Below are 17899 nucleotides of genomic sequence, written 5' to 3'. Positions count from 1 at the left end.
ATGTCACACCCCTCCTCGATCTGATATTGATGACCCATTCTTAGGATTGATGGAGGGACCTGGTGTTAGACCCGCCCCAATCTGTTATCGATGACCCATTTTTAAGACTGGTGGAGGTGCCTGGTGTGTCAGACCCTCCACAATCTGTTATCAATTACCCATTTTTAGGAGTGGTGGAGGTGCCTCATGTCACAACCCTTCTCGATCTGATATTGATGACTCATTCTTAGGATTGATGGAGGGACCTGGTGTTAGACCCGCCCCAATCTGTTATCGATGACCCATTTTTAGGACTGGTGGAGGTGCCGGTGTCAGACCATTCTTAGACATCAATATAAAAGTTGTGGAGCAACTAATGTCCATTTTCTGTTGGCTGTCATATTTTAGTAAATACGGTTTATGCTCTGGTCTATTCAAGTAAATAATTTACAATCTCACTGTTTTCAATTTTTCAATTACCAAAAAACTAATAGTTTTTAGCAGCAAAGCAAAATCTGTTTGAAGCTTTCCTTTCTAGGACATACTGGGCAGCAGATAAGCTGATAATAGTTATTTCACAGGAGCTTAAATTATTGTTTTCACCAAAAAAAAAGTTAATAGAAAAAAATATTCTGTGTTCTACTTTTCTTCCCAACTAACAAAAAGTAGGAAAAAGGATCCCAACGTTTATAGCTCGGAAAGAAAATGTGAATGTTTGAATTTGAAAATGTTTTAAGTGACTTTTTGGCAGTTGGTGACAACGGTGATTACAAATTTGCAGACAACTTTTCACGTTTAGTCAATCAAGATAATTTTGTATTAGCAAAGTATAATTTGGAAATATAAAATAGGAATAAACCGTAGTTTTTTTTACATCATCATTTTTAAACTTTTACTTTTTTTTTCATTTTTATGCTGGAAATGTAATATGGATAAATATTGTAGTAGGGTAAATTATCCAATTTTGGTGCCTCCATGCTGAAAATAGATGCTGAAACGTATTATCTCAACCGATTCGATTTCAGCTAGTGATGAGCGCAAGTGCTCGTTACTTGAGTTTGTCGAGGGTGCTTGGGTATGCACCGAGTATCGCGGGTGCTCGAGTAACATGTTCGAGTCCCCACGGTTGCATGTTTTGCGGCTGTTAGATGTTTCGCGGCTGTTAGACCGCCACAAAACATGCAGGAATTACCTGACATACATGAGCAATCCCCGAATGTTTTGTGGCTGTCTAACAGCTGTGAAGCATGCGGCCGTGGGGTCTCGAAGATCTCACTCAAGCACCCGCGATACTCGGTGCATACCCGAGCAACCTCGGCAAACTCGAGTAATGAGCACTTGCGCTCATCACTAATCCTTACACTATATCTTTATTGTGAATCTTGAAAATATGAGTATAATGAAAGGAGTGCGGGAGCAAAATCTGCACAGCGTTCTCACTGTGACTGTAGCGTGTTCTCTCCTGTTCCAGGGTGTGCAGAGGAGAAACGCTTCTCTGCTGGACTCCTGCCCTCAAGGAGAGCGCGCACACTATGGAGACTCCGCTTCTTCATACTCAAAGTTGGGAGATATGTACACAAGATATGGTATTAAGCTACAAAAATATAGTAATTAATTAAAACGAATACAATATTTATGAAAACGACATTTCCAGTAGCAGGATATGGAGCCGATATAGAGTTGTGCTTGAAAGTTCATGAACCCTTCTCCAAAAGAAAAGTTAAAGAAGAATAACATTGTAGAATGGACGAGTTAAAGTCCTTATCTTAATCCTATAGAAATATTTTAGAAGGACCTGACGTGAGCAATTCATGGGGGAAACCCACCGCCATAACAGAGGTGAAGCTGTTTTATAGGGTGGAAGGGGCTAAAATTCCACCAAACCAATGTGTAAAAGGAAGCATGAAGACAGTGGGGGCCCTGAAAGAGTGCTGACAGAGAAGGTCTGGGGTATAGGAAAGGGTAGCGGGTGGAGATTAGGAAGAGGAGGTGCAGGGATTGGTAAGGTGGGTATGATTCCACTGGAATCCTCAGCCCAGGAATTACATGGTAAGGTGAGTATGATTCCACTGCTTATGCTAAGACAACCCACTGGACTACTAAGTCCACCCACTGGATTCCTAAGCCCTGGAATTACATGGTAAGGTATGATTCTCCTGCTTACACTAAGACAACCTACTGGACTTCTAAATCCACCCACTGGACTCCTAAGCCCAGGAATTACAGGGTAAGGTGAGTATGATTCTCCTGCTTATGCAAAGACAACCCACTGGACTACTAAATCCACCCACTGGACTCCTAAGACCAGGAATTACAGGGTAAGGTGAGTATGATCTTCCTAGTTACGCTAAGACAACCCGCTGGACTACTAAATCCACCCACTGGACTCCTAAGCCCAGGAATTACAGGGTAAGGTGAGTATGATTCTCCTACTTACGCCAAGACAACACACTGGACTACTAAATCCGCCCACTGGACTCCTAAGCCCAGGAGTTATATGGTAAGGTGAGTATGATTCTCCTACTTACGCTAAGACAACCTACTGGACTACTAAATCCGCCCACTGGACTCCTAAGCCCAGGAATTACATGGTAAGGTATGATTCTCCTACTTACGCTAAGACAACCTACTGGACTACTAAATCCACCCACTGGACTCCTAAGCCCAGGAATTACAATGTATGAGTTACAGGTTATACTGATAGTTTTGTGATAAATCAATCAGTTTATTCAGCAACTGCTGCTCTATAATATGCTGCATAAAGATGAAAGATCACATTTTTACTGTGACAGGTTTGCTCCATTGTAAATGTTACATTCAGACAATATACCATTAAAAATACACAGAGATTTAGGCAATTGAATACAAAACTTACTATGCTCTGCAGTCCAGTCGCTTCCTTTACATGAACTTGTTCAAGTGTATCAGGCACCATTTGGTAGTGACCCTTACTCTTCTGATATTCCTTCTTGTACCGGTACTGAAGGGAAGTGTCAAAAACTGCCTCAATCATGTCCTAACATTATCTGTCTGCTACTGGGTCCAAGGATATTTTACAGAAATGTGTCTTTAGGGAAAGTTCCAAACTAAATTGACTCAATAAAAATGTTATAAAATAATGTAAGTAACAATCCTAATTTTTAATTAATGCCGACTTATTCTGCAGCGCTTAATATAATTAATATACCGTAATTAAGTTATATTAACAGCATAGTATTTATCTAAATACTATAAGTATAAAGTAAAGGAAAGCTTTTCAGTTATCCTACACAATATATTGGTTGGCTGGATCCAACTAAAATCATACATAAAAAGAAAATATATATTTTTTAACATTATAAAATTTAATATAAATGAAATTATTTTAACATTTAATATAAATTAAATTATTATTTTTTTTAATAACATTTCTCTGTGAATTAGAAATCCAACCAAAATTACTAATGTTAAGCTACTGAATTATTAAAAATAAAAGAAATAGGTTACAGGATTTTTTTTAATGATTGAGAATTATTAATGTTTGCATTGTGGTTTATATTATTTGTTATAATAAAATATATTAAATATTATTCTGCATGGTTAGTTTATCTCCATGAAAAGAATGAAATGAGTTAAGGACTATTACACTTCTTATTTTGTAATTTTAAGTAAATGACCACCCTTAAAGAGGACCGCTCTCTTGCTCTAAATATGTAACTTTTTTTTGGAGTTTTTTTTTCTGGAGGAGTTTTTCTTTTGTTCCTGCGCCTTCCCATTATTGAGATATGGGCTCTTTTTCCCCTGCATGTATACCTAGTATTTTTAGCCAAGTGGGTGTGGTCCTCAACGCTTCTTTTGCGATGACTACTTAAAGAATCCGCCCAGTTGGCTATCAAGACTAGATTCATATAGTCTAAAGAGCAGGTCATATCTCAGGAACGGAGAGGTGCTGAAACAAAACAAAAACATTGTCAGATTCAGGAGAACAGCAGCATTTATACTGGGCAAAAAATTGCATATTCATGGCAAGTGACCAGTCCACTTTAAACACCAAGTTCAAAATGATGGGCTGATTATTTTTTAATCTTGATTTTTTTTTTTTCTAAAATAGAGCTTCAAATTTCCTACATAAACATAAAACTCTGTTTGATTTCATCCACCACTAGAGGGAGCATATGAGCTTACTTTATACTGTTTATACATTGAACTCAATAATGAGCCTGTATTCAGTAAGCTCCTGAGCTCCCTCTAGTGGTGGCAGCAGGCAGAATTTTACGCTTTAAATGTCAGTCTATGCACAAGGTTTGGAGCTCTGTATCAGAAAAATGAAGCATATATTAGGAATGAATCAGCTCAGAATTTTGGACCTAAATACCACATGGTGTTAAAAGGTGGAGATTCACTTGAAGTTTGAGCTTTAATGTGAGCTTCGCTATATTAATAATATCTAGAAGTGAGCTGTATGGAGTTTAAGTCAGTAAAAAAAAAAAAAGAAGGAAAGGATAGCTACCAACTGATGCCCAAGATGAAAAGCAGGACGATTAGTTTTATCAGTTACAGCAGGAAGAAGAGGAGTGAGAATGATTGAGTTAAAGAGATTATTTCTGGTCTGGCACTTACGTCACTGGATAGTTTGCTTGTGCTCGTGATATGCTGCATGTTCAAGGACTCCGCCATATCGGTCACTGGTTTGTGGAGCTTCTTAAGGTCAGTCTTATATTTAACCTATAGGTAATAGATAAAGAACATTATTTAGCCTAAATGCCTGGGAAATTTGCCATCACGGAGAGAGGTCTCCTCTTTTTTCGGGAACTTCCTTTATGTTCTAAACATATTATTTTTATTAAAATAAAGCATGGATCTAAATTTATTAAAAAGGTCTTGGCAAGAAACGACTCCTCCTACTTTTGCTTTTCAAGGCAACTTTAAGAATAATTAAAGCTTAATGGTGCATTCCCATCTCCAAGCTCCTATCCCGATATGTATTAGGTGTAATAATAATAATAATAATATTAGCAAATACCTCCAATTTGAAATGTAGTGTAGTTCTTCTGATTAGCTATGTCACTTACCTCTTGTGCAATGCATTGTAGTAGCTAAGGTATCCATGGTTACCAAGGATACCTAAGCTACTGCAATGCCCTGCACATGAGGCAAGCGACGTAGCGAATCAGGAGAACTATACTACATTTCTAATTGCAGGTATTTGCTAATATTATTATTATTACATCTAATACATAGTGGGAAAGGAGCTTGGAGATGGGAATGCACCATTAAGCTTTAATTATTCTTAAAGTTGCCTTGAAAAGCAAAAATAGGAGGAGTCGTTTCTTACCAAGACCTTTTTTAATAAATTAGACCCATGTTTTATTTTAATAAAAATAATATGTTTAGAACATATGGGACGTTCCCGAAAAAAGAGGAGACCTCTCTCCGTGATGGCAAATTTCGCGGGCACAAGGCAAAGTAGTGTTTCTGGAGACTTTGCAAGGATACTGCATTATCAAATGAAGCCCTGGCACCCAAACGCATATTAATTGGGAGGAAATATGGAGTACAGGAGGTGTGGAAGGAAGTGAGGTCTGAATAAGGGGAGTATTAGGGAAAATTCCCAATCAGGAACATCCTAGAAGACCTAAAACTTGGGAAGTATGTCTTCAACTTTACCTCGCTGGCAAGAGTGTGTGCGTCTTTCAAGGTCTGGTAGATTTTGGCCTCCTTGAGGTCATATTGAGGTTTCTTGCCCTTGTCTTTCGCAAAGTTTTCCTTGTACTTCACCTGTTGAAAATTGTCACAAATATCAAATAAATCCAGATAACTGTGAACCCAATTTCTATATTTTTAAAAGGTCGAAACAACTAAAACAACGATAGCCAAAATAATAACCGGACAAGAAACGAGAATTGTAACATTCTTGCAGAATCATGCTCCAAATCATAAACCTATGTATGCATTAAAAAAAAAAAAAGGGTGGGATAGCGGGCGGGAAAAAGGGCAAAAGTTAAGTTAATTGTCACAATTTGGACATTAAATCAACTTAAAAAGTTTTGGAAATTTTGGTCGGAAATTTTGAGGTCTAATTATACTTTAATTACAAATGTTTTTGTATTATGTCCATTCAAGACCAAAGAAATAAACATTATTCAGGGGGAAAATCACAATTGTGAAATACGTGCAACAGATGTGAGAATTATATATTTATATTATGTACGTATATAAAAAGTTATCAAAAATATAGATGGATTTTATACAAAAAAATATTATAACACCTAGCCCGTTAATGAGAGAATTATATAAATTATTATTTTCTCTTACACTATGAACCTTTGGCTCTCCATCTGTAGGGAAGCTAAACCTCTAAGCATGCTGGGAGTTGTAGTTTTCCAACAGCTCGGGAGCCACAACTTGGATGTCATACGTCATAAAAAAAAGAGTTGGCCCTTACCACAAACTCACTTTTATGCTACACAGATAGTAAATGAAGGTAATCAGTATGTAGGTATACAAAAAGTTCATACCCCGGCATGCACAATGGCCACTGGGCCACCAATTTCTGTTACAAAGAAGCAGTTTCCCATTAAAACACATGGTAGAAAAAAATGAATTGATAGTATATCGACCTCATTTTGGCATACAATACAAAGTGTCGTCGAACTGATTTTACGCCACCTGTAAAGTTCAATGGAGCCGATGCTACATCTGGAACATAAACAGAATAATTTTGGTAAATCTGAATGAGGACTTTGGGTGTATTACATGTTGCATTTTTGTTACTGTTTTTATAGTTTGTTTTTTTGCTCTGTTTATGCTTTTTCCAAATGTAATTTTCAGCGTGTTTTAAGGAGAAAACTGCCTTTGTATTATATTTTTAAAATATCTTGCAAGGAATGTTTATTCATAAAAAATAAAATAAATGGAGCACAGTGGATGCAGAATACAAGTCAGTGCTGGACATGCTCATCTTACGGTACTAGTGAGGTCATTAGCTTTCTTAAGTGTCCGCATGATGGGAGTGTCATACGACGCCGCTCCGTGGCCCCACAGCTTTCCTTTGGCATACTCAGCCTACAATATGCAGCAAAACGTTGGATTAGCAAAGCATGTTAGGTCTCAGGGGACGTTGGAGCACCCGTTGCTGCAGCCCCTCTAAATATGAGTGAAAAGAAGGCGAGTTAATAAGGATAAAGTATAAAGGCTACAAGCGGATTGTGCTGCGGATTCATTATATATTTCACCCAATGCACTGCTGAGGTCAAATCTGTGACTCACCACCCTGAAGAGATCCTAAAAGGAGGCTTAGGATGAGTTGGTCTCTAATCTAAGAGACTGCACAGCTATACTAATTGATGCCTAGATCTTGTTTGTTTGAATATATACAGTATATATATATATATATATATATATATATATATATATATATATATTTTTTTTTTAAATATATATGTGAGTATGGTTATTATAGTTTGTGCTAGCTTTCCTATATTATGTACACAGGCACTGTATATATAGATATGTGTGTATAGAAAAGCTACGCAGTAACTATAATTCTTCTATGTATAAAACTACAGATCCAGTGAGGTCCAAAACTCATGTTAAATACTCAAACCAGATTGTATGAGATTAGAACTAATTATCAGCTTCCAAAGAACACCACCACCTTGGTCCATGGGCTGTGTCTGGTATAGCAGCTCAGCTCCATTCACTTCAACAAGGCTGAGATGCAATATCAGCTTATAGATAGAGGCGCTGCTCATGGAAGAAAGCAGCCATAAGTACTAGTGTAAATGATCATGGCAGAGGTAAGGAAGGCCAATGCTAAAGCTCTCATTATTCCGATCCATGAGCCACAGCTGGTTAATAACACCAGTAATTCCCAGTTATGATGTAAGTTGCCAGTTATGTTATATACGCTAGTAGAAATATCTACAGTACGTGTCCCTTGGATAGCTCAACTCCTTAATTTCTTTTTTAGCCTTCAGACAGGCTTCCCAGTGTGGTTATTACTATATTAATGCCCCCTTAGTTCTTACTTGGCTTGTAAGTTTGGATACTTCTTGAGCTAATTCAATATCTGGTCGCCCCAGAGTGGTGATCCCACGTCCGGCTTCCTCACGGGCCTTAGCTTTGTACTGGATCTAAAGGACAAATTGAGCATTATATATACTTGTATATATTTTGTAGGAAGATTCAACCCTGTCCCAGTTACCATATAAAACCTGGGTACTCACATCGCTGACCATCTTGGCCACCTCTGTCGCTTTCTTAATGTCGGGTCTATCAACAATGGTCGTGTAATTGAGATGAGCTTTGGCATCTTTCTTGTATGAGACCTGCAGTAGACATGTACAATGTAGAATTACCAGCGACAGAACATTACAAACTATTATTCAACTTTTTTAGACTTGTTGCCCACATTGTATCAACAGAGATGGCCATCAAGAGAACCTGAGGCCTCCCTTTTGTAGCGTCCTCCATCTTTTAGATTTTTTTTGTCTTCTTGTGCTGTTATTAGTTTGCTCATGCCACCATGATATGGATTTGTCGATACCTCATGAGCCAAAATGTTGCATGTGTCAAATCTCCCACGATACAGTATGTAATGTTGACCAGATGGGTTAGCAATCAAGTGAAACCGGCATAGGCCGTGGGGTGCTCAAACCGTGGGCCCTCACTGGCCATTTATCGGACCCGTACAACTTTTACTTACATTACTTTGGGCCTTGGCAACTTCCATTGCGTGTTTCACCTCGGGTGGTTCTTGCATGTTGGCATAGTTGGACTTCCCTTTCTCCTTCTGGAACTTTTCTTTATATTTTTTCTAAAAGTATTGAGTCATTCAGACACAATTACATAAAAAACCAACAAATAAGATATATAGGCTCTATAAATATTGGTATGAACTCTATGAATCATTTTCACGGTAGACCCATGGTAGACATAGTCTGTTTTTGTGGCTAAACTTGGAGTTGGTTACATGCAAATGCGACTTAATCTTCTTAAATAGGTAACATTGCAAAATGTTTTTAAAAACAAGGAACTTTGCCATTAATATGTTATTAAAAATCTTTACTATTGTTAAGAATGGAAGGATTTTTCAATCCTTTTGGCTAGGCAGTTTATCAGAGGTGGCCGGTCTCTTAAGCGAGGAGCGCAGAGCGTACAAGACTCTTGACTATAGAACTTGTAATCGTTTCTCTGAACCCGTCCATATTCAACCAGCTTCTGTGATCCTGCGCTCCACTAATTTTAGATTGCACTGATCAGGCCATAATGATGGCGCCAACCGAACTGTCCAAACCGCCTCCCAGCAAGCAGAAGCCGGGAGGCAGGAGAGCGCTGTGCTCCAGAAGATTCAGGATTAGATAACCCCTTTAAAAGTTTTTTCTGGGACTTTTTATATTTAAAATGTCTACATGCAAATGATTGTGAACCCTAACAAACCTTATACAGTCGCCTGAATAGTCCTCCATACTCCATAATTACTAATCAAAAAGGTCGCAAAACTTCCGCACTCACCTGACTAACAATCTTAGTCACTTCTTTGACATGAGCCGTGTCCCGTGTCTCGGGCAGGGTAGTGAAGGAGCCATGGGGCAGCTGCTTCTTCCCTTGTTCCTTGTATTTGTTCTGGAAAAAGAGAAAATACCATTCTATTTCCAGCAGGTTCATTTCACCTGTATACAGCCAAAGACTGTTAGCGCCCCCTAGTGGTGGCCACTTGCACCTAGAATTAGACAATTTGTAATATCCGAAAATAAGTGCTCCCCTATACTGTTATATTATGAAATGAATTGGTGCAGAGTCTTGGACCTAACGGCAAATTGTTGGCCGCCACTAATAAAACCATTGTATGTTGGGTGAAGGGATCAGTGGTGCCTAAATCTGATCTTAAGTTGTTTTTGTGTATTCCACTGAAATAGTAATCATAAAGTTCAAAGTAATTGTAAAACTTGCAGAATAATTAGGAATTAAATAATGTTTTATTTATCAAGAACTTGGCTACCATTCATTCCCAATGGGGCTTTCGAGAGCTGCCCCATGAATAAAGCGGTGGTCGAGCGTTCACACCTCCGCTCCATTATATTGGGAATAAAAGTTCCTTGTTCTGCCTATCCCAATGGTCGGACCCCATGATCTATAAGTTATCACTTATCCCATGGATAGGCGGTAGTTTCCCATCACTTGAGAAACCCATGAAATATTTTTGATTTGAAACCGTGGTGAAATTACTTTGAGGCCATCTGGCAAGAACTTACATCAGATATAAGAGAGCTGACAGATTTGGCGTGGATGATCTGTGGTGTATCTGGAACAACCCCAAATTCTCCTTGGTACGTTCCTTTCTCATACTTCTTCTTATATTTCACCTGCAAAACCATAAAAAACATCAAAACTGCACTTAGACGAGAGACATAGATGTGATGGGTGGAGAACTGAGACTTAAATGTCTTCCTATCATCACAATTTTTATCGATTCAGCCTAAAATTCAGTTGAAGAAGTATTCACATCTCAGAAAGTGATGGTGTATGTCCTGGACAAGCCATTACAGCCCTCCTTACAGGAGGATGCAGAGTTACATCAAAGCTGTTCACTCTCAGGATTGTTTGGGTACTAGAGCTCTTACCACCACTCATCATAGTCATGGCATATGCTAGCACCGTGGTATCACATTGTAAGAGAATGATGAAAATGTCCATTTATTGTCTTAATACATCTCTATATGGAGTCAGATGGGACCTTAAGACTTCAGATACGTCTGTAGGACAAGTCAAAACTTTTGTTAAAGTGCAATTACATTTTAAACTCTCAGCCTGCATTCACCACTAGGGGGAGCTGAGGAGTTTACTGCATACAGCATGTACATTGCATTCAGTAATAAAACTGTATGCAGTAGGCTCGTAACTGCCCCCTAGTGGTGATTGCAGGCGATACTTTTCTTTACCCTTTGAGAGGGGATTTAGAGATTAATAATAATTTTACTTTATGAAATGCGAAACCCTAATTCTCTTCTGAAAATGCTTTGCCCCCCCCCCATTAAAGTCAGAATGTCGTATGGAGCCAGTGACTTTGGTAGAACCAGTCGACCATCTGATGTGTACGGAAACTTCCCTACTCTCCTCCTTCAGGGGAGAGAAGGATTGGGTAGTTAGAATTTCCAACCCTTTTGTTTGCAGATAAAATAAACCTACAGCTGCCCCATGTGAAGAGAAACTATGGGAAAGGACAGGCTTCTCACCCAGGTTCAGATATTCATTTAATTACTCACATTACTGTTCATTTCTGCGTTCTTGAGAGCCAGGACGGTGTCCAAGTCATTGGTGACTGAGAGCTTGCATCCTTTTTGGAACTCTTTGTCCAGTTTGTACTCATACTGAAAAGAGAAATAGATAAATTATATATATATATATATATCACAAGAATTGACATAAAGATAGAATAGAATAAACACCCTGCTTTAATCAAGTCACAGTTGAACCCAGAAACCCAGTTGACCCAGACATCTGTCCAGATCTGCCCTGATTAGTTAAAGGGAACCTGATAACTTTCTTAGCTGATCTTTAGTATTTCCAGTATAATACCAATTTTCATACATCACTTTTTTTCTGGGTTTGGAACTCTGTGTTAGGATGTTCCTCTATTACTCATCCTAGAAACTGGGAATAACCCTTCCTCTTGGGCGCGTTCCTACACCGTCTGTCCGCACTCATTGGATAGTGTCATCTCGTGTAGTCACACAGCCCTAACCAGAAACTCACAGTTTATTTCCATATTTCCACGAAGAACAGAGGAGGAGTTCTCGGAAAACATGCTCTGGAATGGTTAATTCATGAAAAATACTAGCATTTAATAACAGACATGTCAAGACAAGTGCTGATCGACAATACAACTCATTACCTTAATTTTTTTAATTAAAATGTCTCATGATAGATCGGGAACTTTGTATATATTTTTTCCGGTCAATATTGGCAAAATATTTCAATAGTAACATTTCCTTATCATTAATAAGAAGTCGACGCCTCCAAGAATAAAGCTGCTTACGTCGCTCTGCTGCAAGGTTGATTTTGCGTTTTGCAAGAAGTCGGGTCTGTCGACCGTCCATTGCCACTGCGCCTTGGTTGCTTCGTACCTCTTCTTATAATCCAGCTAAACGAAATCAGGAGAAATGTAGATTATTAATACCCCTTATAAGGAGGCACCGCCTAATATGAGCGCTAATAGACGGACTACTGACGTTGCTAATGGACTTGTAGGCTTCTTTGGCCGTCTTGATCTGCACAGCATCGGCCACCATAGTGCAGTGTCCTCTGCTCTTCTCATACAGTTCTTTATATTTCAGCTGTGAAAGATAAACAAATTATAAATAGATTTATGTATGCTGAGATCTTGGCAAAAATGTGCCGTAATTCTGGCTTAGAAGAGAAAATTATAACGGATGATGCCCGGCCCATCAGTCACCAGACTCTGCAGCCAATCAGGGGCCTCAGTGTTTAGGTGACTCTATGGAAGAGATATCATCACTTACGTTCTGCCGGTGGCTCTGGGGCAGGGAAAGGGGTGTCAGAATTCTTTATTTTGTAACAATCCCTTCTCTATGGACACTTTAGAAAAAAATCCCTTCATAAGTATCTGTTTGCTTTTTTACATTAGGAAGTTTGTTAAAAAAAAGGTAAACTTCAAAGTCAGCCCTTTAAAGGGGTATTCAAGTTTTAAAGTTAGCTCCTATTCATGGGATAGGGAATAGCTTTCGAATCTATGGGAGTCCAACTGCCAGGGCCTCCACCGATCCAAGACCCCTGGCTGAGTGGAGCGGAGGGCGATCATGTGCACTGCCTCTCTGTACTTGGACAGTAGAAGATCAGTCGCACACTGTGCTCGGCCATCTGAGGCACTCCCATTAAGCATGGTGGCGCAGTGGTTAGCACAGCAGCCTTGCAGCGCTGGAGTCCTGGGTTCTAATCCCACCTTGGACAACATCTGCAAAGAGTTTGTATGCTCTCTCCGTGTTTGCGTGGGTTTCCCCCGGGTACTCCGGTTTCCTCCCACATTCCAAAGACATACTGATAGGGAATTTAGATTGTGAGCCCCATCAGGGACAGTGATGATAATGTGTGCAAACTGTAAAGCGCTGCGGAATATGTTAGCGCTATATAAAAATAAAGATTATTATTATTAATGGAGCAGTAGTGTTCATGATCTACATCTGCGCCATACAGTCAGGGAGAGCCCTGGTTCTCGGGATGGGTGGGGGACAGTGATCGGGAAGTAATCCCCAATCTGTGGGATAGGGGATAACTTTTAAGCTGGAGAACACCCCTTTGAACCTCATTTCATTATCAACATGTGTACGGGGGTTTCTTAACTCTTCCTCAATGGCAGCTGTTGAGAGAGAAAAAAAAAATCGGCCATGTTGTTTGTTCCCTCTGGAGGTAGCCTGCTGTTAGAGGAGTCTGGCCATCACTTATTCCTCTTTCACAATTGACAAGAAAAAAACTGCACACTTGGCCAAGACCAGCATTCATGTTTTTGGTGGCATCTGGAGGAGTAGCCATCAGCAGGACGAGTATTTTGCCATACAGTCAAGATAGCGGTCAACCAGTTTATGACTCTAGAACAGATATCTGTGGGTCGGTACGTACCTCGCTGATCTTGTCTTTGACCTTGCGGGCATGTAGCAGTGATGGGGTGTCATGAATGGTGGTGTAGCCCTTGGCTTTGCCTTTGTTCCATTCCATTTTATAAACAATCTACATATGTGAAAAAACAAACATAGAAAACATTGTTTCTTCTAAAAAACTTTATACGGTACCTACAACTAATGTAGTACTGATGGTATTTTTTTTAACAATCTCACAAGAGCAGAATATAGACCCATAGTTTTTCTTTTATTGCATCTATACACCACCATGGTCAGACTTGAGGATAAGTTCAGCAGTTTCTTCCCTTCCTCTATACTATCACGGGGTTGTTAGTCCACAGGCCACCATTGAACCAAACTATTAAATGAGGACTAAACAATATCAAAACGGTCTTTGTACTAAAGTTTAGTTACCATATACATAAAATTAAATTCTAAGCACCATCCTTGTCCTAAAACACCACAATTAATCCAATCAACATCCCAAACCATCGGGAATATTAATAGGCCTCCAGGGATATTAACCTACAACCACCCAGACATCCAGGGATTTAAATGTTAACTCTTAACTACCCTTTACTTCCAAGCATAGTTTATATTAACCCATAACCATACTAGCCCTCTTAGGATATTAAACATTAACCCATAACTATCCTAGACCTTCTGGGATATTAGATATTAACCCATAACCATCCCAGACCTTCTGGGATATTAGATATTAACCCATAACCATCCTAGACCTCCTATGATATTAAATATTAACCCATAACCATCATAGACCTTCTGGGATATTAGATATTAACCCATAACCATCCCAGACCTTCTGGGATATTAGATATTAACCCATAACCATCCTAGACCTTCTGGGATGTTAGATATTAACCCATAACCATCCCAGACCTTCTGGGATATTAGATATTAACCCATAACCATCCTAGACCTTCTGGGATATTAGATATTAACCCATAACCATCCCAGACCTTCTGGGATATTAGATATTGACCCTTAACCATCCTAGACCTCCTAGGATATTAAATATTAACCCCATAACCATCCCAGACCTTCTGGGATATTAGATATTGACCCTTAACCATCCTAGACCTTCTGGGATATTAGATATTAACCCATAACCATCCTAGACCTTCTGGGATATTAGATATTAACCCATAACCATCCCAGACCTTCTGGGATATTAGATATTGACCCTTAACCATCCTAGACCTCCTAGGATATTAAATATTAACCCCATAACCATCCCAGACCTTCTGGGATGTTAGATATTAACCCATAACCATCCTAGACCTTCTGGGATATTAAATATTAACCCATAACCATCATAGACCTTCTGGGATATTAAATATTAACCCATAACCATCCTAGACCTTCTGGGATATTAAATATTAACCCATAACCATCCTAGACCTTCTGGGATGTTAGATATTAACCCATAACCATCCTAGACCTTCTGGGATATTAAATATTAACCCATAACCATCCTAGACCTTCTGGGATATTAAATATTAACCCATAACCATCATAGACCTTCTGGGATATTAAATATTAACCCATAACCATCATAGACCTTCTGGGATATTAAATATTAACCCATAACCATCCTAGACCTTCTGGGATGTTAGATATTAACCCATAACCATCCTAGACCTTCTGGTATATTAGATATTGTCCCTTAGCCATTCTAGACCTTCTAGGATATTAAATATTAACCCATAACCATTATAGACCTCCTAGATTATTAAATATTAACACATAACCATCCTAGACCTTCAGGGATATTAGATATTAACCCATAATGATTTTAGACCTCCTAGGATATTAAATATTAACCCATAACCATCCTAGACCTTCTGGTATATTAGATATTGGTCCATAACCATCCTAGACCTTCAGGGATATTAGATATTAACCTACAGTCACCCCAGAGCTCCAGGAATATTAGATGTTAACACTTAACTACCATTGACCTCCAGGAATTGTAGATATTATCCACAATCGCACTAGGCCTCCCAGCAAATTAGAGATCATCAAGTCATTACCGTAGATTGATTACCCTGTGATGTCAGTTATTCATCTATAACCACCCCAGACCTCCAGGGATATTAGATGTTAACTCTTAACTACCCTTGACTGCCAGGCGGCAAAGTGGATATTAACCAATCACCACCCAGGACCTCCAGGTAAATTAGATATTACCATATACCCACCTCGTTCCTATTCAGTTATTAGATGTTAACTCTTAACTACCCTAAACCCATAACCACCCTAGTCCTCGAGGTATATTAGATATTATCCCATAACCAGGAATATTAGATATCAACCCACAGTCAGTAAAAAATTAAAAGGACATTGGAAATTAACCCTTTACCACCCTAGATCAACAGGAATATTATACATTAACCCATAACCACCATAAACTACTAACAATATTAGATATTAAGATATAACCTGACCTCCAAAAGATATTAATAAGTAATCCATAACCACCAAATAGTTCCAGGGATATAAGATATTAACTCATCTACCCTAGACCTCCTGGGATATTAGCTAATAACCCATTAATGTTCTCCTGGTATCTCGGAGTCCATATACTTATATACCCTGTACCTATATGGAGATCCAGTCCCAATACTCACGTCACTGATCTGCTTTCCGGCCTTCTGAGCTCGGCTGTGCTCCGGCGTGTCTATGACTGCTGTGTATTTGTCCTTCTGCTTTTCATAGAGCTCCTTATACTTCCACTATAGAGAAAAGCCACCGTTATAACAGCGCACAGCATATTATCTCTAAATATTTCTAGGTGTAATATGATAATGTGGCATGGAATAATGTGTTATGTTCTATACTATAGTATCGAACATTAAAGTGTAAAGTTGGGAGTGCAGTGTAGAAATATCTATAGCAGTGTAATATAATGTGGTGTTATAATATTACACGCTATAACATAAAAATTATAGCAAATATGATGTAATATTATAGTGTTTCATTTCCTACTACAGCTTCACCCTGGACACCTACTATACAGGAATCAGAAGCATGGCGCCATTCACGTGAACGGGGCCGGCTGACGTTCGCTGTATAGCTATTATAGTGCCACGTATTACAATATAGTGTATTATAACATCAGTTAAATGGGGTTGTCTCAAGTTCATAAATGGGTAAAATTGCAAAGTGCTTGTAAAAACAAACATTGAAATTTACCCTTTGTCAAAAGATCCTCTCCGTTCTCAAGAATCAAGGGATTTCCAATCAAATTGCCTAAGTCCCAGTGTGGTCAGTTTCCTAGTGAAGGAGCGCAAAACATGAGCAGACTCTATGCTTAATAGCCTGCACATGCAGCTCCCAAGCTGGCCGTTTCGCCGGATATGACTGGCCTCAGGTGCTGCAGAGACATAGCTGTATTTGCCGGCAGCCTGGAAGAGAGCACAGTTTGGACCAGCAGCGTGGCCATGACACTAGTCCAAACTGTCCATATTCAGGAGTATCAGCCTGATCAAACAACTCCAAAGTTGGCAGTTTCACCGGATATGACCAGCCTCAGGCGCTGCAGAGGCAACGCTGTGTTTGCTAGCAGCATGAAAGAGAGTACAGTTTAGACCAGCAGCGTGGCCATGACACTAGTCCAAATTGTCTATCTTCAGGAGAATCAGCCTGCACGAACAGTTCCTAAGCTGGACGTTTCGCCGAATATGACTGGCCTCAGGCGTTGCAGAGACATAGCTGCATTTGCCGGCAGCCTGGAAGAGAGCACAGTTTGGTCCAGCAGCGTGGCCATGACACTAGTCCAAATTGTCTATCTTCAGGAGAATCAGCCTGATCAAACAACTCCAAAGTTGGCCGTTTCGCCGGATATGACTGGCCTCAGGCGCTGCAGAGGCAACGCTGTGTTTGCTAGCAGCATGAAAGAGAGTACAGTTTGGACCAGCAGCGTGGCCATGACACTAGTATGAACTGTCCATATTCAGGTGCATAAACCCATTTTCCTTGGCAAAGCAGGGGACCATAATTGGTGCGCTCCTGAGGCTTCATCTTGAGAACACCCCTTTAATATGACATGAAGTATAATAATATTTAGTATAATATTATACAGCATAGCACAGTATAGTGTATAATGAGGGTACATCAATACATGGTAAATGTGTAACATAACAGTAGCTATACTATAGGATAAAATGCTAAAAGTCAATCAGCACGGGGGCAGGTTTACTCACCCATGTTGATGCGCAAACCTATTAGTAAATCAGCCCCCATAATGGCTATTGAATATACAGACTTATACCATATATATT

The 17899-nt window shown here is 39.3% G+C and overlaps 1 protein-coding gene across 17 annotated transcripts in view; it reads right to left on the bottom strand.

Annotated features, from left to right (window-relative positions):
* Positions 1-17899, bottom strand: part of NEB (nebulin) — a 162773-nt gene that overhangs the window by 35512 nt on the left and 109362 nt on the right. For 14 of the 17 annotated variants that reach the window (XM_077272959.1, XM_077272963.1, XM_077272966.1 and 11 more), the window contains 14 exons: positions 16247-16351; positions 13597-13704; positions 12192-12296; positions 11999-12103; positions 11226-11330; positions 10215-10325; positions 9475-9585; positions 8666-8776; positions 8187-8288; positions 7989-8093; positions 6925-7023; positions 5626-5736; positions 4579-4683; positions 2855-2959 (listed from right to left, as the gene is read on the bottom strand). In XM_077272959.1, coding sequence (XP_077129074.1) covers positions 2855-2959; positions 4579-4683; positions 5626-5736; positions 6925-7023; positions 7989-8093; positions 8187-8288; positions 8666-8776; positions 9475-9585; positions 10215-10325; positions 11226-11330; positions 11999-12103; positions 12192-12296; positions 13597-13704; positions 16247-16351 — 1488 coding nt within the window. The remainder of the gene's footprint in view (positions 1-2854; positions 2960-4578; positions 4684-5625; positions 5737-6924; positions 7024-7988; positions 8094-8186; positions 8289-8665; positions 8777-9474; positions 9586-10214; positions 10326-11225; positions 11331-11998; positions 12104-12191; positions 12297-13596; positions 13705-16246; positions 16352-17899) is intronic. The other 3 variants (XM_077272967.1, XM_077272970.1, XM_077272973.1) reach the window with 1 other exon arrangement.

Source organism: Ranitomeya variabilis, chromosome 7 (assembly GCF_051348905.1).
Source record: "Ranitomeya variabilis isolate aRanVar5 chromosome 7, aRanVar5.hap1, whole genome shotgun sequence".
NCBI classification, from domain to species: Eukaryota; Metazoa; Chordata; class Amphibia; order Anura; family Dendrobatidae; genus Ranitomeya; species Ranitomeya variabilis.
This window is presented reverse-complemented; position numbering and strand designations above follow the sequence as displayed.